Source organism: Brachypodium distachyon, chromosome 1, assembly GCF_000005505.3.
Source record: "Brachypodium distachyon strain Bd21 chromosome 1, Brachypodium_distachyon_v3.0, whole genome shotgun sequence".
NCBI classification, from domain to species: Eukaryota; Viridiplantae; Streptophyta; class Magnoliopsida; order Poales; family Poaceae; genus Brachypodium; species Brachypodium distachyon.
In genome coordinates, this window is record NC_016131.3 from 27195382 (window position 1) to 27219076 (window position 23695).

The 23695-nt window shown below is 42.8% G+C and overlaps 5 protein-coding genes across 16 annotated transcripts; 3 read left to right on the forward strand and 2 right to left on the reverse strand.

Moving 5' to 3' along the window:
- Positions 1 to 2699: 2699 nt before the first annotated feature.
- LOC100831907 lies at positions 2700 to 9142 on the forward strand. Of its 8 annotated transcripts, none has more exons than XR_001407541.1 (8): positions 2700 to 2933; positions 4256 to 5413; positions 6365 to 6529; positions 7003 to 7093; positions 7398 to 7445; positions 8067 to 8172; positions 8435 to 8506; positions 8611 to 8621. XR_001407541.1 is itself a non-coding variant. In XM_014902103.1 (8 exons), the coding sequence occupies exons 2-7, from the start codon at positions 4404 to 4406 to the stop codon at positions 8503 to 8505; spliced, it is 1434 nt and encodes a 477-aa protein (XP_014757589.1). In that variant the 5' UTR covers positions 2700 to 2933; positions 4256 to 4403; the 3' UTR covers position 8506; positions 8608 to 9121. The 8 variants fall into 8 exon arrangements, 7 of the variants coding, with proteins under 7 accessions (XP_014757589.1, XP_014757586.1, XP_014757593.1 ...); XM_014902103.1 differs by having other exon boundaries at positions 8067 to 8115; positions 8608 to 9121; XM_014902100.1 differs by having other exon boundaries at positions 8067 to 8115; positions 8611 to 9121.
- A 975-nt stretch (positions 9143 to 10117) lies between these two features.
- LOC100843438 (putative clathrin assembly protein At5g57200) lies at positions 10118 to 14529 on the forward strand. 2 transcript variants are annotated; one of them, XM_010241958.3, is made up of 15 exons: positions 10118 to 10744; positions 10860 to 10929; positions 11049 to 11146; positions 11316 to 11454; positions 11555 to 11682; positions 11784 to 11876; positions 11950 to 12000; positions 12101 to 12166; positions 12275 to 12340; positions 12443 to 12523; positions 12796 to 12888; positions 12975 to 13151; positions 13240 to 13318; positions 13522 to 13640; positions 13968 to 14529. In XM_010241958.3, exons 1-15 carry the CDS (start codon positions 10658 to 10660, stop codon positions 14355 to 14357), a joined length of 1737 nt encoding a protein of 578 aa, XP_010240260.1. In that variant the 5' UTR covers positions 10118 to 10657; the 3' UTR covers positions 14358 to 14529. The 2 variants fall into 2 exon arrangements, with proteins under 2 accessions (XP_010240260.1, XP_003563341.1); XM_003563293.4 differs by having other exon boundaries at positions 10119 to 10744; positions 12796 to 12873.
- A 181-nt stretch (positions 14530 to 14710) lies between these two features.
- On the reverse strand, positions 14711 to 15773 carry LOC100826206. Its single transcript, XM_003563322.4, has 2 exons — positions 15170 to 15773; positions 14711 to 14926 (listed from the first exon to the last, which is right to left on the reverse strand). The coding sequence occupies exons 1-2, from the start codon at positions 15603 to 15605 to the stop codon at positions 14862 to 14864; spliced, it is 501 nt and encodes a 166-aa protein (XP_003563370.1). The 5' UTR covers positions 15606 to 15773; the 3' UTR covers positions 14711 to 14861.
- LOC100824664 (TBC1 domain family member 5 homolog B) lies at positions 14711 to 22890 on the reverse strand. 4 transcript variants are annotated; one of them, XM_010241975.3, is made up of 6 exons: positions 22396 to 22888; positions 22000 to 22103; positions 21421 to 21597; positions 19344 to 20953; positions 18673 to 18822; positions 14711 to 14926 (listed from the first exon to the last, which is right to left on the reverse strand). In XM_010241975.3, exons 1-5 carry the CDS (start codon positions 22530 to 22532, stop codon positions 18676 to 18678), a joined length of 2175 nt encoding a protein of 724 aa, XP_010240277.1. In that variant the 5' UTR covers positions 22533 to 22888; the 3' UTR covers positions 14711 to 14926; positions 18673 to 18675. The 4 variants fall into 4 exon arrangements, with proteins under 4 accessions (XP_010240277.1, XP_024311818.1, XP_024311820.1 ...); XM_024456050.1 differs by lacking the exon at positions 14711 to 14926 and having other exon boundaries at positions 18456 to 18822; positions 21996 to 22103; positions 22396 to 22538; XM_024456048.1 differs by lacking the exons at positions 14711 to 14926; positions 18673 to 18822 and adding an exon at positions 18918 to 18968 and having other exon boundaries at positions 22396 to 22890.
- On the forward strand, positions 15923 to 18046 carry LOC100828064 (diphthamide biosynthesis protein 3). The gene is made up of 2 exons (XM_003563328.4): positions 15923 to 16312; positions 17751 to 18046. The coding sequence occupies exon 1, from the start codon at positions 16048 to 16050 to the stop codon at positions 16282 to 16284; it is 237 nt and encodes a 78-aa protein (XP_003563376.1). The 5' UTR covers positions 15923 to 16047; the 3' UTR covers positions 16285 to 16312; positions 17751 to 18046.
- Positions 22891 to 23695: the final 805 nt, after the last annotated feature.

The following is a 23695-nucleotide window of genomic DNA, read 5'->3' on the forward strand; positions in this document are numbered from 1 at the left end:
GTGCTGCTACTCAGTTGGATACTCTGGGTGCAGGAAGTGTTGGATGTCGACATAGGTGCCTGGATTACGGGCTTGCAGTGTACGGAGGAGGCGGACAACAGAGTCGTACGAATCGAAAAACGAACCAAATCTTTCCTCGAAAGCCCTCTGCTTAGCCCTCCAAGCCTTGCCATACGAAATGTTGTACTTAAACCTTACCCTGACCTTATGCATGATGGCCTTCACTTCCATTGCTTTGCTCTCCACTATCTCTGTGTAAAGCAACCGAGCAAGAAGCGTCGACGATAGGTTACGATGGTCTTGAGGGATACTGGGAATGACACATGTGTGCAACACCAAGTCACTCACAACCCAATCTGTGTCATACTTAAGAACATAGCCATGCACCCTCCCGGGACAATCTATTTGTTCGCACTCCATTGTCAGATATTTTTGTGAAGAGACTGTTGTTTTGAAAACCCTTTGCGTGGACATTGCCCAAGCAATTATTGCATCCTGCAGATGTTTCTTGTTAGGAAATCTAGCACCCTTCGCAATGTTGTTCTGATGATATTGCCATGCAGAGTCGTGCCCATCGTTCACGGTCATAGCTGAAGAGAAGTCCTGATTCCATGATGCAGGAATCGGCACTTCCTCTTCGTCCGACTCATGAGACTCATCGTCATAAGAACTACGACCATTTATATATTCATCCTCCATCTGGTTCTGCAAGTGACCATCTTCTTCGTCCGCATCTGCCTCGCCAGTGTACTCATCCTCTCCTACTGCCTCGGAGCTCTGGCCTGATTCATAACCACCACCTCCAGCATTCGACACAGAGTTTGCATTGGACAAGTCATAACTTGATTCACCCTCGCCTTCAGCTGGATTGGTCTCATGAGCAACAACCTGGATTAAGGCGACAGGTGTAGTTCCCCTTTTCTCGCAACTTTCTAACCAGCGCACCCACTTTGATGTCCGGTCTAACGGCCTCAAAACCCAGAAAATATTTGAACTTGACTTGGTCCACAATACTTGCACATGGACGGTTTATGTTTCAGGATTGAGCGCTAAACATCCTACCAACCATTCCTGCAACTGACTAAACGTCCATGTTTGAGGGGCCGTTAGATCCAACTCCACATATTAGACTGACTAAACGTCCATGTTTGAGGGGCCGTTAAACTGACTCAGATCAGCTCCGTGCTCAGTTGTTAAGACAGTACCGGAACCGTAGTAAAAAACAAACTTTGCTAAACCGCACATCTCTGATGCCTAAAAAAATGTTTAGACGCGTCAAATACTAAGCAGTACGGCATATAAAAAATATTAAGACGCGTCAAATACTAAGCAGTACGGCATATTAAAAATATTAATACGCGACAAATACTAAACAATACGGCATATTAGCGTCAAATACTAAACAGTACGGCATAAATAAAATCTAGCCCATCAAAACATATTACTACCGACCATACTATTTAGGCGCGTCAAATACTAAGCAGTACGCCAGATTTAAAATATTAATACGTGTCAAATACTAAATAGTATGGCATCAAAAAAAATCTAGTCTATCAAAACATATTACTACCGGCCATAATATTTAGACGCATCAAATACTAAGCAGTATGACATTAACCGTTGTCCAAAACAATAAGCACTACCAAACGCTAAAACATACTTTTATATATACATACACACATATCCTCATAAACATATACGTTATAGGATAAATACGTGAGAGATTAGGATTTACCCTTGAAGCGTGTGAACCCCAACCTCGAGCAGCCTCACAGTCACCGGATGAGCACCACCACCACCTCCAAACTCCTCCAAACCACCACCATTGCTCCAACTTTGCACCACAAAATTAGCTCTACATAGCCTATGAAAACAGTAGATCGAGGTGTCTTTGGGTGCCAACTAGATAGGGGATGCGATTTTGTGGGTTAAATGGGATCAAAATGCACTAATTTGGGCTAGAAAATTGGGGCATTTGAGGAGAAAAGGAAGAACAGAGAAGAAACGAGGAGGAAGAAGAAGGGGGCTCAGGCGAGCAGTCTGGCTGGGCTCGGTCGGGCACGGGAGGATGGGAAGGGAGAAGGGAAAGGGAAAAAAGGAAAAGATTCCCCCGCGGCCCACCAGGCCCCTTTCGGCCACGGCTAGGCCGAGTGGCCAGTCGGCCCTGGCTAGGCCGACTGGGCTCAGTCGGTCTGGGCCAAGCCGAGCGCCTCGTGGGGGCCCTAGGCACTGAGCAGCCGGCTTGCAGTCGGCCTGGCCGAGGCCGACTGGGCCTAATCGGCTTGGGCCAGGCCGACTGGGCCCATTCGGCCTGGGCAAGGCCGAGGCCGAATTATTTTTGATATTTTTGAAAAACGCGTATTATTTTTGAAAATGATAAAAAAATCCTATTATTTAAAAAAATAGCAACTTTTAATTTATTATGAGCCCAAAGGATAGATTCAATAAGTTCTTGCCAATAACCACAACCGCTGAATAAAAACATTAAACTGAAAGCCCAGACAAAATGAGTACCTAAGAAAAAAGAGGTCAACTGAAATATATTTCAAGTAATTTTTGGTCAAAATAAATGAAATAGTCTTATATTTTGGAACGAAGTGAGTTTTTTTTTCTCCACCAGGCATGCGGGCAATTTGAAAAAAAAAAGTCATTTGTTCCTTATATCCACGGTGGCAAGGTTTTTCATTAAATAGTATTGTAATCGAAAAATATTAAATGTGGTAACTGAGCTGCCATGGATCGAAGCTATTTCATCTCCCCTGTTTTCTCCGTTGTAAGCATATCATCACTCCCACTGCATAAAATCGTTTCCATTTGGAGACAGGCGCGGGAGAGGAAAGGGGAGAGGCACTTGCTTCAAGAGTTCTATTGAAGCAATAATTCTTGTAATCGGCTCCAGTATACTCCGGATCCAGCCACCGCGGAGGAGTTAGGTATTCTCTTCTTCTTTCCCTGAGATTTGTTCTAGGTTTTTTTTATCAGAAAGACATACTTATGCACAGATCCGTTCTTGTAGTCTAGCTATGCTTTGCTTAGATTTACACGCTTGTTGATGGTAATCTAGAACTCATAGCACTCGTTGATTGGTGCTTTGCTTAAATTTACACGCTTGCTGATGGTAATTTCGAACTCGTAGCACTTATTGATTGGTGGATTTGTTTAGTTCGTCGATTGATGTGTTGGAATCGTGGAGATCAGTAGTTATCGGATGGATTCAGTCAGGATTTGGGGAAGGAATATCTAGGTGAGGAAAGGGGAAATCTGTGCTATCGTGGGGATTTAATGGGATGGGGAATTTGTGTACTTCACATAATCGACTAATCGTGGGGACTTTGTGTATTTCACACAATCGACTAATCACGATGTCGGCCCCATATCTGCAAACCTGCAGGGAAGGCAAGATCTTCCTACTTGCAATTCTAGCTCTCCTCAACAACAAACCCTAGATCGATAACAGAAGAGCCTATTTAGCCTCCGCTTCAAATCTCTTCGTCGCACAATGTTCACCAAGGTGCGGTCTAGTTGTATCCTGGCCAGTTGAATTGCTTCAAATATCTTCGTCAGTCGTCACACACAATGTCCACCAAGGCACATGTTATTTAGTATCTGTATCACTCGAACTACGTGTCATTGACCTTCAATTGTATACACATAGTCGTCAAGGAATCCTGCAATAGACCCACTTATCAGGTTGCTTCATCTAGGTCAGTGCTTGGAGGTCCTTGATGGACGCCGTTGGGGGTAAGATGCTTGATTTTTTTTTTTGCATGCTAACACATATACATTCACACTTTAGACTAAATGGTTTTTGCTATTCTTGAACAGAGTAAAAACTTTTTGTTTGGTAGATTCTACATACCGTATTTGGACTATGGTTTTCATGTCGTTGAGTCGAGTCGAGTCGAGCTCGAGGAGTTGAGTCAACATGTCGCCTGCTATGGCGACAACTGAACGTACGGCGTAATAATAATAATAATAATAATAATAATAATAATAATAATAATAATAATAATAATAATAATAATAATAATAATAATAATAATAATAATAATAATAATAATAATAATAATAATAATAATAATAATAATAATAATACTTCCTCCGTCCGGTATTAAGTGTTGTACCGGACGGAGGCAGGAAATATGAAATTATACCTCACATATGACAGCTAATATAGTTATGTTGTACCGGACGGAGTACATCTTTCCGGTTTGTAGTAATATAATTTTCTAATGCTTTCTTATCTTTATTGAAGAGCCTGTGAGTTGCTGCTGGAGGATTTGTTTATGGCCAAGGATATTTGAGGTTGTGCTTGTTAAGCATTAGACTGCTGCGAGTGGCTAAAACAGTTCCGTGTCCAAGATTGTGATAGGATCGGTCTCGTACTTTTTATACGAGAACCTATGACTTTTAAATCTAATAAGTGCCCAAAGAGATCTAGGGAGAACCTCTCTTTATGTCAGAAGAAGAAATTCAAGCCATCAACAAATTCATCGGATTTATCCTCAAGCTCGAGTTTGTTGTCTGTCGATAGCGTTTGTTCTGTTCCTGCTTCAGAAGATGGTCACAATTTGTTTAAACGGAGGAAGATTGCCAAGGAATGTAATTTCCTTCTGACAAATGGAAATGTGAGAGAGAGTAGAACTAGAAGCTTCACAACTTTTGGAGATAACTCGTTGCTGATACAAAATGGCGGTGGCAGGTCACTTACTGTTCCTTCAAATGTACAAGTTTCAAAATATGGTGCAAACATTGATGAATATACAACAGAATATAAAGAGCCTAGAGAAGCTTCTAAAGGAAGTATATGTAAGAACTCATCGGGATCTCTTTCTGATGTGGATGATAGGAACTCAATTTCCATATCAAGCATGCCATCTTATCTCAATCACAAGACAAAGGATGCAAGGGACTGTTCATTGTCTAATACGATTGCTACAAAACAAGTTCCAGTTACGGATTTAACATCATCAAGGGAGCTTTGCATATCCATGCCCAAAAGAGATATCCCCATTGAAATGTCAGAACTGAGCAATGCATCAACTACTATAACCCATGATGATAATGAAAGGAACCCTTTATTTGCATGTAAGCGTTGCGGGTCTTTGGAAGATCCATGCCAAATGTTAATCTGTGATTGTTGTGAAGGAGCATTCCACTTGCAGTGCTGCCAACGCCGCATCAAGAAAATACCAGATAAAGAGTGGTTTTGCCTGGATTGTTCTAGAAAAAACCCTAAGAGGCAGGCGTTGCCGAGTAGAAAAGATGGATCACTCAAGCATATTGAAAGACCTCGCCGAGGTCTTTGTTCGATAGGAGATATGCTGATGAATGCCAAACCATATGAAACTCAAGTGAGAATTGGTAGAGACTTCCAAGCAGAAGTTCCAGAATGGTCCGGTCGAATTTCTTGGTATGCTCACTCTTGACAAAATTTACTTAAGTCCACCATTACAATTGGGTAGGAGAAGCAGCTTTGACTTAAGGAGCGATTTCCATGTATGAAAAATGGTACTCCCTCCGATCCATAGTAAGTGTCTCAGATTTAGTACAACTTTGTACTAAATTAGTACAAAATCTGAGACACTTATTATGGATCGGAGGGAGTAATTTAAATGGGAAAGGCTGTCTTTCCCATGTCATAGTGAATATCATCTAAAGAAAGACTGTCTTTCCCGTGGCGCCGTGAATCATCATCTTGTAGAGGCATAGCTAATTTTTCAAATGGAGTGGGACATTTGAATTTCCCATCCAACTCTAGGGATTTGAATAGTTCACTAAGAGCCTGATGCGTGTTGCATTGTGGAAGATTTGCAAATCTATCTCATGTTTCTTTTTAGGAAATGAAAGCTTTTATTACCCCCAGCCTCTGCAGACAAGATACATATAGCCTATAATTTTTTATTACATCATTTATTATAATTGAGATAAAAAGCGACCAAACCCATAAAGCAGGATCAGTCGGTCACGCCTGAAGCTATCTAGCAACTAAAGAGTCTATCTCTGTGCCCATAAGAAGATAACCTATGATATGTATATGCACATCTCCCTATGATATGTATATGCGCATATACTTGCTTCTTTTTCATGTGTTCTTAATCTTCTTGAACATGATCATTGGAGTTGCTCCAAGTCAAGATTTTTCAATTTTATTGTTACCAAATTCCATAAATTATACTCCGATCTATAAAAAGTGTCGCCGTTTTGTACCAAGTTAGTACAAATTTTGTACCATGTGGGCAACACTTTTTATGGATCGGAGGGAGTAACAAAGGTTTAAATCCTGAAATTACATTTAACTTTACGCCGTACTGCAGTTCTACTTTTGTTGTTTCTTATTGCAACTTCCCAATTATGAATGCAGCAGTGATGATGATTTCGTTGAGCCCTCTGAAATTGATGCCACTGAAATCACAAGTGTGGACTTGCAGCAGTCATCACGGTGTAAAGACAAGAAAAAGAGCATTGGTAACTGGATTCAGTGCCAAGAAGTCTTGGATACAGGAGTTGTTTGCGGCAAGTGGCGGAGGTAACATTTAACACAGCCCACCCAAAATCTCTTTCAGTGTGTCTGTGCGTGCGGAGCAGTGTTCATGGATTTTTCCATGAGGGCAAGGGTTTATAGTCTAGAGTATGTACTCCCTCCCTTTCAGATTATAAGGCCCATCTCCTAATTCACACTAACCAAGGAGTGCCTAGTTAAGTGCTAGAGTAATCATTAAAGAGCCATGTATGCATAGAACCAAACTAAAAACTTGAGGTTTTGGAAATAGGCCTTGTAAACTGAAAAGGAGGGAGTAAAAGGCAGCATTATAGCCTACTTGAGCAGGTTAGACTGCCAAATGTTAGACGTTTTATTGCCCGCGTGGCAACATCTTTAATAGGAGAAAAGGAAGTCCTCTATGCTATGTTAGAAGTCTCTTCTGTGTTCCACTATTTTGGCTAAGAGTTATTTTCATGACATGCATTCATGTTTCTATTACCTCATGGGACCTTTTGCAGGGCACCACTGTTTGTTGTTCAATCGAGCAATTGGGATTGTTCGTGTTCAGTTCTTTGGGATCCAATTCATGCTGATTGTGCTGTTCCACAGGTATGTTCTGTTCTTGCCTCTGTATTTTATTTTATTTTTTGGTGTAGCTTTGTGGGACGGCACATGTTTGGCTTGCTTCACCTGTTAACTTCATTAGGCTAAGTGAGCTCTTCATAAATGATAGTTCATCGATTAATTGAGCTAGATGTATTTGTATTACATCCATGTGCAAGTATAATGCATCAATGAATTTATTTGTAGTGTTTGAACTTAATCTGGCCTACTACATATTATTGATTGCATCATTCAGTAACTAAAACCGCTATGCAGAACTGATTTCTGGATTCTTGTCCATCAATTGCAGGAATTGGAGACTGATAAGGTGCTTGAGCAACTGCAGTACATTAATAAGGTATGTTCATCTGATCCTTCAAAGTGATTACAACCAGCACAATCTTTTCATCGAGTTCTTAACTGCTATTACCTCAAAGTCACTCTTTTTGGCACAATATTAGATCATGATAATTATTTGTTGATTGTGAATTTCCAATTCCATGAGCTTTTAATGAATTTATCAGTGCCTCAATAAAGTCAGATTTATGAGGTCAATTTTGACAAATTAGTTAACATCATGCCCACGGAGTGACAGATGATCTGAAACTAACATTCGAGTTTGGCCCAGAAAAACGTGTTGGCAGTAGGGGTGTTCAAATCCGGTTTGTATCCAAACCCTGGAAACCGCTAAATGCTACTCCCTCCGATCCATAATAAGTAGTACAAAGTTGACTTTGTACCAAACCCAAGACTTTGGACTAAACCCAAGACACTTATTATGGGTCAGAGGGAGTAGCTTAGTTCATTTTTCTTCATTAGTTCAAATCACCCTGGCAGATCTAGTACAAAAATTTTGACTTATGGGTTTCACGTTTTCCTCTGAAACCGTATTTGAACATCCTGGGTTGGCAGCACACCGCTTTGAAAATGATCTGGTAGCCCAGTCTGATGGATCATCTAATTGCGTGCTCCCCTGCAGGTGGTGGCCTTAGTCGCACTACTGACTCCTGAGCACACCATCTTCAAAGGTGGCTGCAGCTGCAAGCCAGGCCTTGTCTGTGTTTGCTGCCACTGAAGTTTGATCAGTTACTAAAGATCAATGTTGTTCGCAAAATAATTCTTCATTTCCTTTCTATATTTCTTTTGTGAAGTGATCTCCAGGAGGAAATATTGCATGCCATTTTAGTTTTCCATATCCAAAGGAATGAGTTATAGGGCCTTATTCTAGATTGCCTGATTGCCGTAGTTTCTGCTCTCGTTGCTGTCACATGCCCTGTCAATTTTACTTTATTTTGTGCCCACTTATCTGCTGTTTGAATCCAAGCTGATTGAATTTTATCTACGTAGCTGAAGAAACGTCTGGATGGTCGCGAGCAGAAACGCTGAAAAATATACATCCATCAGAAATTCAGAAGTGAGGTGTGCATTTCCAGTCTAGATACTGCTTAACAACATTTAGCACTTTATTTCACCCTGCTGCTTTCTATCAACTTTGATGGGTTCATTCCATCTTTCCTTAGCAGGTTTTGTCTACAGCTGAACATCTATTTTTCTCCCAAGTGACCTGCAAATGAGAAGAATGGTTTCGCCGCTCCACCTTTGAACACCACAAGTCCCTACAGCGAAACAAACATCTCTGGCTGTCTGCAGAGAAACGTGCATAGAGGGAACCAATGTTGTAACATCCCCCCTTCACTGCTGCTGCCGTTGATAGTTCTCAGCTCATTTCCCCAAGCCATGTTGCCTTTGAACTTGACAAGATTTCCTCCCCAACGTTATATTAGACGAATTTTTGGCTGCTTCCTTTGAAGAAGCAAACGGTGTTGCTGGTGAAGGACAAAGTGAAGGGCAAAGCAATACGGACGCCGAAGTTCTTTTCTTCTTTCTGTGAGATGAAACCTGATGCTTACATCACGTAAGCCTGAATTTTTCAGTGGGAGGTGTATCTGCAGTTTTGACACCTTTACTTGTGCCCGTGGAATTGCAATGGAATTGTGTTTATCAGTGAAACGGAAGAGTGGCCCCATAAGCTTCTGCAATATGCCTTGCTCTCAAGAAAGAACCAGTCACAGTAGAAGACAACTACTAATACTTTCTTTTAGGTAATTAAAGTTCAATCTGAAGTAAAATTCAGTGTCCAACAGATATAACCCACTGGAAAATTTATTTAAACTTTAAATGACCGACTGAACGTATTCTGAATTTTTTTAACTGTTGGCGAAAAATTTATTTAAACATTTTCTTTCCTAGACACGTTTTTTTTTCCATATGAAACATATTCCAAAATATATTTTCTGGCACGAACAAAAAATTTATCCAACGTTACATTTTTCGCTGGGCGTTGAACATTTTTTGTTGAGACAGGTGAACATGTTACAAATTATGTTTCAAAATGTGGAAAGGTTTTCATCTAAATAAGGGACAGTTTTTACAGGTTTGGTGAACATTTTTTATATTAAAGATCGGTAAACAAATAAATGAAAAAAATGATACCGCATTTTGCTTGGAACATTGTGAATAAATGAAATCTACTCCGTATATCATAACACATATAGCTCCTGTCTTCAACGGAAAATCATATAGCCATGAACATTTTGTATGAACCATCATGATCATTTCCCACAGAATGTAGATCATCTTTCCTACTTATAAAGTTTTGAGTTGGTGGTCGTGAATTCACTCCTTCCTAACATTTTTCTTGTCGCTCTTGACAAGTAGATTTTACAAACCCATGAGTTAAAACTTTAACTCATAATCATCCCTTACAAAACTTCTGCTGATGTCTTTTCTCTTCAATTTTCATGAATTTGGATTCAGAGTTCTAATTTAGAAAAGCCTATCATCAAGTTTTATGACATTGTTTTAAGCAAACTATCGTGTAAAGGCTATCATCAAACTTTATGACGTTCGTTCGTAAGCTGACTATCATGTTCTATTATTTATTTGTATTTTTTTCTGATGATTTCGTAACAAAACACCGGCAAAAGGTAGTTTTTTTAAACGAAGTTGCTTTGTACCCTCGTCATCGTCTCCGCAATTCCGCATTCACCGCCCATGGCCTCCTCGTTCCCACATTCTACTGCTCGAACCTTCATGGCGGTGTTCTACGATAGTGTCCACTGGTTGTCTCGCTTTCAAGTCCTTGGAGGTGCTCGTGTGAAGGTTACATGCTCGACAAGATCACATACGAATGGCCTTCAACCTCTCCGGCGAATCGGCGGCGCACCCGCCGCCGCCCGCACACCTCCCAGCCCCAACCAGTCCAAGCAAGCAAGCCGACGGCCCAACTCTTCCGGTCCTCCCCCCGCGCGTTGCGGGGCGAGCACCACCAGCAGCACGCCGCCGAAGCATCCGGCTCCATCGCTGCGCACACAACTTTCTTTCCTTTCTCTCTGGCAAACGCGCGCCCCCCCTCCCCTCGCCTCCCTCTCTCCCTTCCATTCCTCCCCCCACTACTAAAATTGGCGCGCCGGGTTAACTACCACCGTCCGTGCGTGCACGGCGCTGGGACCGCGGGCCACACGGCGGGGCGGGGGCGGGGGGACGAGGAGGACGGCGCGGCGTGCGGCAATGGCGTCCGGCACCTGGCGCAAGGCCTACGGCGCGCTCAAGGACTCCACCAAGGTTGGCCTCGCCAACTTCAACAGCGAGTACAAGGTCAGCCCCGCCGGTCCTCAACCTAGAAATGCTTCTTCTTATTTGATTGGCCTGCAGATTGACATGTTCATTGCTTCTTTGTCGTAAGTTCCTGTTTGGTTTCTGATCTTTGCAGGATTTGGATATCGCCATGGTGAAGGCGACGAACCACGTGGAGTGCCCGCCCAAGGAGCGGCACCTCAGGAGTGAGTGCTCTCTGTTCTTGGCAACGCAATGCAACCTCTGATTGGGTGGGATGTGAACCTTCCATGTCCATGCCTATTTCAAAAAAGCATTACTAGGTTTGTCTTTTTGATGGCTGCAGAGCTACTCTATGCGACCTTGGTAAATCGCCCGCGAGCTGATGTCGCCTACTGCATATGTACATTGGCGAGGAGATTGTCCAAGACCAAGAATTGGATAGTGAGTCTTGTTCCTTACTTGTATTATGTGAATGATGATCCTAGCTTGATTCAAATCATATAGTATATGCCCCTGTTCTTTCTTAGTTTCCCTTGTGAGATGAATGTCGCTGAGATATATCCAATTGTTGCATAAAAAGGGCAAGTATTAACCAATGTGTTTGCCGCAGGTTGCATTGAAAACATTGATAGTGATACATAGATTATTGAGAGAAGGTGATGGGACATTCAAAGATGACTTCTTGACCTATTCATATAGAGGAAATATTTTGCAGATTCCACACTTCAAGGATGACTCTAGCCCATTAGGTTTGTTCATTGTGCATTGTTCTGAATTGCAGCAACCAAAGTAGCTCTCAGTGTTCTGTTTTGATATCTGAAGTGATGCTCTCCTACCTCCTTTTGTCAGCATGGGATTGCTCTGCTTGGGTTCGCCTGTATGCATTCTACCTAAACGAACGGGTGGAGTGCTATAGGGTTCTAAAATACGATGTTGAAGCTGATCGTCTAATGAGATTACCCCAGGCTTCGGGCAAGGTAATATCGGGATACTGATTGTTTTGCATCTTTGACACCATTGCAATTTACTGATTTGGTTTTTATCCTTGTAATGTCGCAATCTGACAAATTTCTCCCAGGCACACAGTAGAACAAGAACCCTTCCATGCAGAGATCTTTTAGATCAGTTGCCTGCACTACAGAAACTACTTCTGAGGCTTATTTCCTGCCAGGTTTGGTTTTCGTAAGATCTCATACACCTCTGTTATTTTTCTTTCCTTTCGTTCATCTTTTTCATCAGTGCAGCCCGATGGTTCAGCTTGCACAAATTACCTTGTACAATATGCATTAGCCCTTGTAAGTTTCAAACTTGTTGTGAAAAAGCTTCTCTTTTTTACTTTAAGTTCACAAAATAGTGTATTTCTTACTGATCTCACGGAGGTTTTACGGGCCTAAGGTTCTGAAGGAGAGCTTCAAAATATACTGTTCAATCAATGATGGCATCATCAATCTTGTTGACATGGTACACTAACAATTCTTCTGGACACATCCTACGTCTTATGCATATGGCATATGTTCATAATCAATTCATGAACATAAGTTCAGTTTCTTGTTTCTCTTGCATGAATAGTATTTTGATATGCCAAAAGTTGATGCTATCAAGGCCCTTGAAATTTATAAAAGAGCTGGCCAGCAGGTACATAAAGTTCGAAATCTATTTCGTGTACATTGTGGGTTGAAGTGTAATTTAATTAACCAGTCTTTTGGACTCCATGCTGTGGTTTTGCATATTTCACAGGCAGAAAGGCTTTCGGCCTTTTATGACCACTGCAAACGTCTTGACCTGGCCAGGACTTTCCAGTTTCCTACTTTGAGGCAGGTATGCCCATTCATTGATTCATCCATATGTTAGTAGCCCCCATATTGACTAAAGTAGGCTCAGGAAGGAGAAAATACATGATACTCATTATGCCATAACTTGTTTATTTGTGTAAATATGGTAGTCGGTCCCAATTGACAATTTCGTACAGTTGCCTTCAGAGTTGAAATTTTCTTGGCTATTCCTAATTATCCATTTTAGTTCGTTATTGTTCACTGCCGGGTTACAAGATTAGATATTTAGTGAAATGTTGATGAGTTACCAACATGCAGCCACCTTCTTCTTTCCTTATAACGATGGAAGAGTACATCAGAGAAGCACCGCGTACAAGCATCACGAATAAGGGTGTGGTGAGTGCATTCACGGTTAGTAAAACTGTAAAGGAAAAGAAGTGAAGAGACTGGATGAGGGTCTACTATTGTTGTGTTAATTCTTGCTGTTGCTAAACCAGGAAAATGAGGAGCAGAGTTTACCTAGTGACCACGAAGATGAAGCTCCACAGGAAACCGAGAAACCGGCGGAAGAGGAAAAGGAAGAGCTTGCAGAGCCTGAAGAAGAGCCACAGTTAACTGCTGAGCTCTCAGAAGAAGATGAACCACAGTCATTTCCCACCACTGGGGATCTATTAGTAACTCCAATCCATTATGTTCTGTTTTCATTCCAAATCAGTGCCTGTTTCGTTGAATCTTATGCGCTTAAGCCTGCACTACTTGCAGAACTTGGATGAAGAATTACACCCCATGATTGCAAATCTTGAACAAAGCAACGCACTTGCTCTTGCTATTGTGGCACCAGGTATGTACTGTGGATTTAGTCTCCAGTTAGTCTTTCCACTTAACTGATTAAACAAAACCGTACAATTAGCCGTTATGTTGCCAAGGACTACGACTCATGATCCAACAAGTTTCGTCTGGATCAGTGTTATCTCGTGTCTCAATAATGTTTTTGGTCTATAAAAGTTGTGTCTGCTGCTAAATACTGCAATTTGAGTAATGTAGGGAGTGAGAATCAGGCCTCAACTTCTCAAGACTTGTTTGCAATCGACAAATCTGGGTGGGAATTGGCACTGGTCTCTGCACCAAGTAACCATACAAGTCAACCAGCTGGCATCCAATTGGTATGCACATCTTGCTATCTTTAGATCCAATCTCTTCATAATGTTTCAGACAGCTCATTAGTAGTAGAAGAGATGGTCACAGATTATGGTTCAGTTTGCAGTTGTTGAACCGTGTTGTGCTGAACAGCGTAATCAAGTTAGTTACAAGCATTCTTTTACTACTCCAGTAAGATTTTTCTGTTACATTAAAAGAAGAAGATTCATTCAATCAACACAGAGAAACAAAGAAGTGATTTTGAAAAGCCACCATAATACCAACCACAGCCTGTAACTGAATGCAAGTGAAAATTATCATAGGTGAATAATTCATCTGCATTTGCTCAACAGGCTGGAGGGTTTGATAAGCTGCTGCTAGACAGCCTATATGAAGATGAGGCAAGGAGACATCAAATAGCAAGCGTGACCTACACAGGAGGCCTTGTGGCAAACCCATTTGATCCCAAGGACCCATTCGCCATGTCCAACAGCTTCGCGCCGCCATCGAATGTGCAGTTAGCTATGATGGCTCAGCAGCAACAGTATTACCAGGCACAGCAGCAGGAGTACTTCCAGGTGCAGCAACAACAGCAAATGGTGATGATGCCACCACAAACATACCAACAGCAGCAGGCTCAGTATTCCACGAATGCCGGATTATCCAACCCATTTGGTGATCCTTTCAGTGGTCTCGTTGCGATGGCCAATCCACCAAAGCAAAGCAATTCAAATTTAGCCTGAATTGCTGCACATTCTTTATTGTATCTTCCTCTAATCTTCCTCTAATCCAGTTTTGAGGAGCAACTTGTATAGTCTGAAACATTTTGATACTGTACCTCGATGATGTATTGTACAACTAACATTTGGAAACTGATATGACCATTTGAATGCCAGTATATTACACAGTTTTGACTATCATGCACATCTCAGGGAATACAGGAGCATGTTTACCATCTTACATTTTAGAAAATATCACATGCGAACTATTCCCTACACCACGCCAAACAAGTCACGTAATATGACAAGAAATGGGTGGTTCGAGAAATGGCGTTACTGATATCGTATTGGTGAGTGTTACAAATGATCGGAGAAGATGACATGAATTCAGTAAGTTCTTATTTCCCATAAACAGGTCATGAATCCATAGGTTTTACATATTTACAATAGCAGAGAACAATAGGCAAAACATAAACAGACAAGCCTTTCTTGCTTCATCCAGTGCAAACAACAACTAGTTCCTCCAATTTATTCCTCTTCAGCTGGATCTGCCGCATCCTGGTTTGATCCCTCCGCTTCATCGGAAAAGCATCCTGCATGACCAATTAATCCACAGGTGAGCCACAGTTCTAAGCAAAGACGCAAGAACACAGTGTGATCAATTGACCATTGTTCACCGAGTACACAGATACTACACAGGCAAGCTACATCAGCTTGGATTGCAGAACAGAGCAAAAAACTCTAGTTCAAAAAACTGTTCTGAATCGCGTTTCAGAACTATCAATCAGCATGGATAAAAGCGATATCCGGGGAAATGGGGATCTCGGATCCCTCACCGTCGACGAAGTAGGTCGAGCAGGGGTATCCGCGGGAGGAGAAGGCGACGGCGCGCGCCTCCTCGTCGGAGAGCCCGCGGGGCGGCGGCGGGGGCAGCATCCCTATCCCGCCGCCGCGGGTGACGAGCTCGAGGAGGCCGAGCGCGGCGCCGGCGGGGCGGGGCGGCGCGAAGTAGGACGTCCCGGGCCGGAACGGCGCCCACTCGGGCTCCGACATCCGGGCCATGGCGCCGTCGATGGCCTCCTCCAGCCGCCGCTTCAGCGCGCTGGCCCCCTCCGCGGACGACGCCGTCGACGCCCCGTCCACCTCCAGCACCACCGGCCGCCGCGTGTGGTGGGCCCGCCGGCCCAGGCGGCCCGCCGCCGCCTGCCCTCCCCCCACCAGCCGCCGCGCCAGCAGGCCCGCCGCCGTCCGTGAGCACAGCGCTCGCGCCATCCTAGTAAGCCGCGGTGGTCGGAACTTGTTGAAGAAGAAGCAGCCGCTCCCGTGGGTGCCGTGGAGGTGTCGCGAAAGGTCTCTGGGAGGGCGGGCGGAGGAGCCGGTGGTAAATATAGCGGCCCGCCCGGGGCCTCTCCGCAAATAGGTCGGTGTACCGCCCACGCTTCCGTCTCGGGGCCGGAATTGGTTAAATGTTTTCAAAGACGGTTTTGCCCCCCGGAAAAAAACAAAACCACGGGCTGTCTCTCTCGCCGCCTGTTTTGGCTACGAACCCCTCAGGGGTTGCTCGTAAATAACAAGATAAGAGAGGGGCTTAGTGGAGAAAATTAACTCTTCTCGTCTTGAGTCTTGACCTTCTTCTCTAACACGCAAAGCTTTCTTTCTCCTGTGTGGCGGCGCCGGGAAACTTATCGGGAGCTAGGGTTTACGGCGGGCGGAGATGTCGGCGTACGACGAGGTGGAGATCGAGGACATGGAGTGGAACGCGGAGCTGGGGGCGTACACGTACCCGTGCCCCTGCGGCGACCTCTTCCAGATCACGCTCGCGGACCTCCGCCTCGGGGAGGAGATCGCGCGATGCCCGTCCTGCTCGCTCTTCCTCACCGTCGTCTACAGCGCCGAGGACTTCGCCGACGCCAAGGAGCCGCCGGCCCCGCAGCCCGTCGCCGTCGCCTGAGGAAACGACGCGCACGACGAGACGGACGGTGAGGATTTTCTCTGCGCGATTGGAACCAGTAGCTTCCGGTGAAGGATTTTTGTTTTTTAGGTTGAGAACCTAGGATTTCTCTGTGTTATTTCGTGAAGGATCGTTTTTCTGTGTAATTTGAACTCAGTGTTTAGCTATTAATTTCTTCGCTTTATGTATGATTTGGAATTCAGTAGCGAATTAATATTGGCGAGATTTTTTATTTTTATTTTAGTTTTGAAGACCGTCTGCTGCATGAATTCAAGTGAGAAATAGTATCATGATGGTGGTGCTTGGTAGATATGCCATTAAGAATGTATGCCAGCTCAAGCTTAGTTTATCTTGGGTTAGGAAGTGTATCAACTAAGTTGGGAAATTTATAATGGTCAGGGTACATGTATTTGAATTTCTTTTAACTCCCAACTACAGTAAGTAATGTTTTGTGTTCAAAGCCTAGAATTTGATTGTGTGGCATTGGTAAGAAGGTTAATTGTAATGACATCTTAAAGTTGGAACTCTGATTATAATTGTCCTCAGGAGATTCCATCAGCCGATTTTGGTTGATGAGCTTCGAGGTTCAGTTTCTTGCTTGGTTGTTTGCTAATTGAAGCATTCTCCTGATGGATGTAAAATAGTAAGTTTTCTTGTTTGGCTATATGTTGCTAGAAGTATTAGCCTTTTCACTGGTTATTCTGGCAGATCCATTAGAATAAGAACAACCGATGTAGGTCAGCAGCTTTCAGTTTGACTAACCAGGAAGCTTGTGTGGGTCCAGATTATAGCCATATCCTGGCAGTATTTACCTTTGTTACCTATGACTCTATGAGCATGAGTTTTTATTGGGATTGGTTATTTTTCGGGTACACTATTCGTAGTTTGTGAGAATTCGTTTCTGTACAGTCCTCATGTCCTGCCATTTCAAGTTGCTGCAGTTCCGCTTTCTGAGGTTCACCTGGTTGCCTCTTGTCCTTTTTAGAGTCTTAAACAGGGAACCTATGATCCTCGAAAATCCTCTGAGGACTTGGTACTTTAGTTCTGCTAAGGTTTTCCAGTGCATCCATCTGACAGGGAGCTTACATGTGGGTCTTATGTTCTTTATTTAAGATTGCATGTCTAACTTAGGTTTAGCATAGCAAGAAACCATGCCATTTCCCTTTCATGCTTTCAAGATTACCAGGAGATGTTGCATCTGTCTAGTTCGATTCGTACCTTGAACCTCGGTAGCTCTGCTCAAGTGGATTCACCATGTATGCTCCTAATTTTTTTTTTTGGTGTTCTTCTAAACGCATTTTGCAACCTCTGTTTCATCAGTATTTTTTAAGTGTCACTGCATCTTACATGTCTTTCTTTTATCTTGCAATCATGTGGGAAGTGTTGACCTTATATTCCATTGCTGGCTTTTTCTTTTATCTTGCAATCATGTGGGAAGTGTTGACCTTATCTTCCATTGCTTGCAGGATGATGGTTTCAGGCTCGCAGCTGGGTAAGACCTGAGAGTGGTTGTCCAACATACACGGGAGCATTTGTACTTGTAAGATGAGAAACTCGAGGCATAATATCAGCATTTGGTTGTTCAATTGAGTTATCAGTAACTCTTTATGGACGCCCTCCTTTGTTACATAGTTATCATCAATTACTAGTGCTCCTAAATTTTTGTCCCAAATTTTCTGACGCCCCAACTTGTCTGTAACATATGATAATAACAGTGGTTCTGCCATAATCTTTCATTCTAGTGCCTCGTGGCATTCTGTTATGTGGCTTACCTGGGTTTGTGATGACTGCTCCTGACGGTCATGAGAAGTTGTTAACACTGACATCGTTGTCATAAAACGTCTCTACCAGCACCAGGGCCACAAAGTTCTAAATATAAATTTGATACACATCAAGAAAATATAATGCATCCAGATGGACTAAGCACATGGCTGTAATGCCCACCATGCCCAAAAGTCTGATGCACATTTTATGGTACATAATTTAAGAACAAAAGAGGGCAGCAAAATCAATTATATTTGGTTGCTCTTGTACAAAACAATGTGAATTGGAAAATGATACTAACAAATGAGAATAGGATATCCAGCTTCACTTCTTAACAACCAACCGAGATGAAATGGGATAACAAATGAGAAAAAATATGTAGAGCTTCACTTTACAGCCAGCCGAGATTTAATCAAATATGAAGTTATTATTTTATCAGCATCATGTACAAACTATTTACCAAGCATTTGGAGGTCTTTACATTGTTGTTTTTCTTTTTACAACAAGTCCAATGCCAAACATAAAAATGAAATTTATACAAAAGGGCTATAGCCTATAGAAAAGGTATAGAAAAGGTATATATGTTGTATACTAGTTAGGATTCACAAAGTGATAGAACTGTACTAGTTAGATACGACGTAAAAGATTACTGATCCTTCTGAGCTCTTCGAGAGCTGCAAGCGCTTTAGCTTGCTCTGTGCTTCCAGGAACATTTTCCCTTGATTTGTCTGCTGAGGCCAACCGTAAATTTGGCTGAAAGAAGACTTCAATAACCTGTCAAATAAGCGAGTAAATTAGCTAAAGGACAACAGACGGACACACTTATTCATAGTGATACCATGAGCCGACCTTAAGATTATATACTCCCTCCGTTCCATAATTCTTGTCTCAAATTTGCCCAAAACTGGATGTACCTATTCCTAAAAAGTATCACATGTAATATTTCGACAAAAATTATGGAACGGGGGGAGTACTTGACAATAGATACAGTTATCTTTCATTATTTTGTATCTTCTTTAGACAGAAGGGCAGGGTTTTTTCTACATGGAAGTTACTAATGTGCTGTTAAAATGAATCTGTCCAGTGTCTTTAATTAGCACAATGCAGGATCAATAAACAACGCCAAAATAAAATAAGAGCTTTAGAAGAAGAAAAAACTCTAATTATTAAAATTATACATGCCACTAGTTTTTCACAAAAGTAATAGTTGTCTGTTGCATCAAATAATTTGAAGTGCAGTAACAGTTTGCTGCTTTTAATTTCATAGTCAGCAGCTTAAGTCAAGCATGGTTTACCTGAATGTTTTCAATCATTGATTCACCAAGAGACCTTAGTTTTCCGGTCAACTCTTTATCAGCCACACTTGAACTCGAGCCTACGTCAAAACATAGTGTATGCTGTTGATAATCCACCGATCCAACTGTTTGATTTGTGATTGCTGCTTCATCAATCTTACCATTTCTCGGACGGGATTCATCAATCCTACCTTTATGCACAGAGGGTGGATCAGGCTCGTTAACCACCTTCTCATCATGAGAAAAACATGGTTCTTCCGCATGATTGGTATCATGGTCATAATCAGTACCACACGACAAAGATGTGCTGCTGTCCCTCGATAGGTATCCACTAGTTGCTCCAAGAGGATCTCTAATTTCACTGGAAGTTGGGTAGTAACCATGTCCTGCCTCCCATACACCGTTTGAGTTACTTCTAGAAATCTCTGCAATACCTTGACCAACACGATCATTTCGATGTTCTATAGGCATTGGTGGTAAACTATTTACTACTTTAGCAGGAACTGTATCGGTGTCATGAAGTTCATCAACAATAGACTGACTAGTTGAAGTCAAACTGTTCTCCAAATTAGCATCCTTGGTGGTAGAAATATCTGATTCCGTGTTAGAAACACTTCTTCGTAACAATCCCCTTCCCTTCAGCCTAATAACTGGACCACCACTACTCTTGTCTCCTGACATCTGGAGCATCTTCCATGTCTCTTCCCAATAATTGGGTGGAGTCAAGGGATTTTTTCCTTTCAGAGGAGATGAAGGAAGATTTGATTCTAGAGCAAACGGTTGCAATAGTTTGGCTTTCTCAATCAGGTTCGTCAAGTCAATATCTTCAGGAAAATTTAACAGTCTCACCAGGCAAGAGGTCGCATGTTCACTTCCTAGCAAGGAGGATCTGAGATGAAGCATCATTGAAACTGCCATTGACAAAATCAGGGCACCACGGGGAGAACATAAAACCTTAAACTGATACTCTGCTGGACTCTTTATGTCTGTGCAATATGGATGGTTAGGAGAAGAAAATATCTCATCCCAAATAAACAGAAGATTGTCAAGTGAAAATTCACGACCAAATAGAACCCGAAGCCATCGTAGTGCAAAGTACTGAGGTTCTACTCCCAACTCCACGAGATGACTGTGAAGAGAGGAATCCACACTAGCAAGCAAGTGATATATCGCGGATGATGCTTCCCTTACAGGTGTCAAACCTGTGCTTGATTCTGGTGCAGGACTGAGAGAATAGAAGTCAGTGATAGCAACCACACCTTGTGCACCATTCACCAAACCGTTCATCAAATTCTCAAACATACAATAGGCATCATGCTCCATAAACTTTTCAGATAAAATAATACCCAGCTCACCCTCGGCTCCATATTCGTCATTTATCAAGAGGAGGTCCCTGGTATCAGGATCAAGATCGTCCAAACTTCTGATTTTAGCTGCACTACCCTCAAAAGTGTTTGTCCTGTCACTCCTGTGCAGCTTTAACCTATCCGGGAAGGTTTGGCCATCAAAATCGTCATCAAAAAGCTCCTCATGAAGCACCCTGACTTCTTTGAAGTGCTGCACATCAACGTGAAGGACATAGAGCAGAGGAGCTAAGAGTTCGTGCATTCCTGTAGATGAAAATTGATGTACATTATCAGGTGTGCAACAAGAATAGATGGATGTTGGTGTAATTAGTGAAACATGATAGGTCAAAACATTTATCTAGCAGCTCAAACAGCATGTTGAGTTCTACATGTGGTTGGAAACATGTGCACCTACGCATTTATTAATTATACGGCAGAAATAACGCTACTTAGTTTAACAAATAAAACTCTTGAGTCGTGTTCGTGTCATGAAATCAACCAGTGTTACATTATCAATTGCTATGAATAGATTACAACTATTTAAGAAACAGTTTGGGGTTGCAAAATTTCTTGAATAGAATTGGCTTCACAGGTAATATTGAATAAATATGAGGCATGTGAACCAATTCTCTTAGGTATACTGTCTTGCAGGTTTGCAGCCTTAGTTGGATTCTACCACCGTTAGGCCAGATGAGAAGTGCACAATAGCTGAATACACACCAATGACTTACCTTGTTTATATCCAAACTCTGGGTACCTAAGGCTCCATACTAACAGTATACGTTCAAGCATGGCCTGGCATGTGATTGTTTGGAAGAAGTCTCCCAATTCAGGATAGAGTCGGGACAGATCTTGGTTCAGCATTTTCTCAAGTTCCGCATTCTTGAAATATTGACCCCAAGTACTTTCTGCATTCATGATGTACAAAATAATTAGAACCAGAAAAAAAAGAGATAATACAAGTAAATGTTTGTGTTGCTTTTCAAGAAAGATGCACAGAACATGAGAAGATGACACTTTCTTGTGTTGCTGAGGATACATGCTGAACCAAGAAAACATCCTGATAAAACTGAACTCACCAGTTCATCTGCCCTATCCCGCCTGCCTCTCCCAAGTCATCCAGCACCAACCATTCAATCAGACAATTGGTAACAGATTCTTATTGATTTTGTTTCACCCAACCAATGTGGAGCCAGGAAAGTGCCCCTCTGGCCCTCTCATGTAAATACTAGTCTAAATCTACAAGTGTCTCAATGAACAAGTGACAACTCAAACAGCATGTACTTGAGGCAAAAAGCTAACCCACCTACCTGGGTTCTGCGACAGTGGATTCTCCACGACAAGGTCCGGAGCGCCTTCCTCATCCTTGGAATGATGGGGGTCTATCAACAGCCGCCGCCGCAGATTCGCATATCTACAAACAATACCAATCCAGGAGTCAAAACCTTTTTTTTCAAACCCAGCAAACATGCATATGCTGCGCCCATACCAACGAAATCCGACCCTAAGTACATCATCAAACATTTACTGCGATAGGAACAGATCATTTGGAGGAAACGAGGGGGCAAGGGCTGATTGAGGGTGATCTAAACACAAAACATGCGTCGCGCCGTCGCGGGAACAAAAGTAAAACAACCCGCCGTAGAGAAGTGTTAGGCTTGGCCGGGGACCAAAGGATTACGAGGAACCGAGGGGAGGGGGATGACCTGCGACGGGAGTCGGCAGCGGCGCGGCGGAGCTGGTTGGTGGGGACGGCGGGGGAGGACGGGATGACGCCGAGATCTGCGCGCCACCGGGCGCCGCGGAGGCCGGAGAAGCGCGGCCTCGCCGGTGGCTCCGGCATTGCCGCGTCGGCTCAAAGCTCCCTGCCAGCCTCCTAGGCCGCGCTGCGCCCCCTCCAGACAGGGGCACCACCGAACGCCCGCCACCCGCGGTGACGGAGGTGGGAGGGGAGAGCAGACGGAAATCGGCGACGTGTCGATCCGCGATCGCGGCGGAATTGGATTGGGAGATGGGATCGAGGAAGACGCGGGAGCCAGCCAGGAGACCTCGTTGGCCTGACCGCCCGAGGGGCGAGGAGGGAGGTGGGATGTGGAAGGGAAAGGGAAAGAAAGCGAGGGAGGGAGGGAGAAAGCGCCTTGGGTGGCTTGGCTTGGACGGAATGCAAACAAGCGACCCGTTCGTTCGTTCCCTCGGCCAAATGCTTTCTTTCTCTGTGTTTTCCGGTTTCCCTCGGCCAAATCCGTTGCAACAGTCGCTTTTATAGTGTTGGGGCATGTTATAATTTTAATTTTTTGACAGGTGGTATCTTGTTGTTTTGAACCGGGATATTCTCTTTTCACTGTTTTTACAACGGATATATGCAGTTTTTATGAACAGCACGGAACAACTGAACAGGAAAGGCAGGAGCGAGTTAGATGTATCCAAAATAACCTCGAGGCCTCGTTAGGATGGTTCAGAGGATTTTCATAAGAAATTCAAAGAATTGAAAATTCCATAAAAAGTTAATTGTAGATACATTCGTTTTGTAGGAAACATCAATAATATCTTTTTAGGAATCAAATTGATTTCTTGTATTTTTGGAAGAAAATGAGCATTAGGTTAACCTCTTTTTCCCCATAAGAATGACTTTGCACAATTCTTCATGATGTCAAGTGACACCTATAACAATCACCGCCCATGCGTTGCAACGAAAAAATAAAATACGAGTAAAACACAATGTGTTTCTATGAACACATGAAAACTGAACATATCTCCTGCAAAGTTGTTTTGTGGGTTGCAGCTTTTGAAATTCAAAAAGATCCCAAAAAAATCCAAGTCATTGCAGAAAAGACTTTTGGTTACACCACAGAAAAAAAAATTCACACTATATATTGTTTATTTTAGAGTAAAATGCATCATTGGTCCTAATACTTTCGCAAAGGTGTCCAGTTAGTCCTAAGTGTTTGAAAATGCACGTCTAGGTCCTACATCTTTGATAAGTGGTTCACTGCAGGTCCTATTCGT

Coding starts and splice junctions, on each gene's coding strand:
- LOC100843438 (XM_010241958.3), top strand. CDS start 10,658: ATGGCGTCCGGCACCTGGCGCAAGGCCTACGGCGCGCTCAAGGACTCC. Junction 11,147..11,315: donor CCAAGACCAAGAATTGGATA/GTGAGTCTTGTT, acceptor TGTTTGCCGCAG/GTTGCATTGAAAACATTGAT. Junction 12,167..12,274: donor TCATCAATCTTGTTGACATG/GTACACTAACAA, acceptor TTGCATGAATAG/TATTTTGATATGCCAAAAGT.
- LOC100831907 (XM_014902103.1), top strand. CDS start 4,404: ATGACTTTTAAATCTAATAAGTGCCCAAAGAGATCTAGGGAGAACCTC. Junction 5,414..6,364: donor TGGTCCGGTCGAATTTCTTG/GTATGCTCACTC, acceptor TTATGAATGCAG/CAGTGATGATGATTTCGTTG. Junction 7,094..7,397: donor CTGATTGTGCTGTTCCACAG/GTATGTTCTGTT, acceptor CATCAATTGCAG/GAATTGGAGACTGATAAGGT.
- LOC100826206 (XM_003563322.4), bottom strand. CDS start 15,605: ATGGCGCGAGCGCTGTGCTCACGGACGGCGGCGGGCCTGCTGGCGCGG. Junction 14,927..15,169: donor CTCGACCTACTTCGTCGACG/GTGAGGGATCCG, acceptor TTGGTCATGCAG/GATGCTTTTCCGATGAAGCG.
- LOC100824664 (XM_010241975.3), bottom strand. CDS start 22,532: ATGCCGGAGCCACCGGCGAGGCCGCGCTTCTCCGGCCTCCGCGGCGCC. Junction 22,104..22,395: donor GCTGCCGACTCCCGTCGCAG/GTCATCCCCCTC, acceptor TATTGTTTGTAG/ATATGCGAATCTGCGGCGGC. Junction 18,823..19,343: donor CAATGATTGAAAACATTCAG/GTAAACCATGCT, acceptor CTTATTTGACAG/GTTATTGAAGTCTTCTTTCA.
- LOC100828064 (XM_003563328.4), top strand. CDS start 16,048: ATGTCGGCGTACGACGAGGTGGAGATCGAGGACATGGAGTGGAACGCG.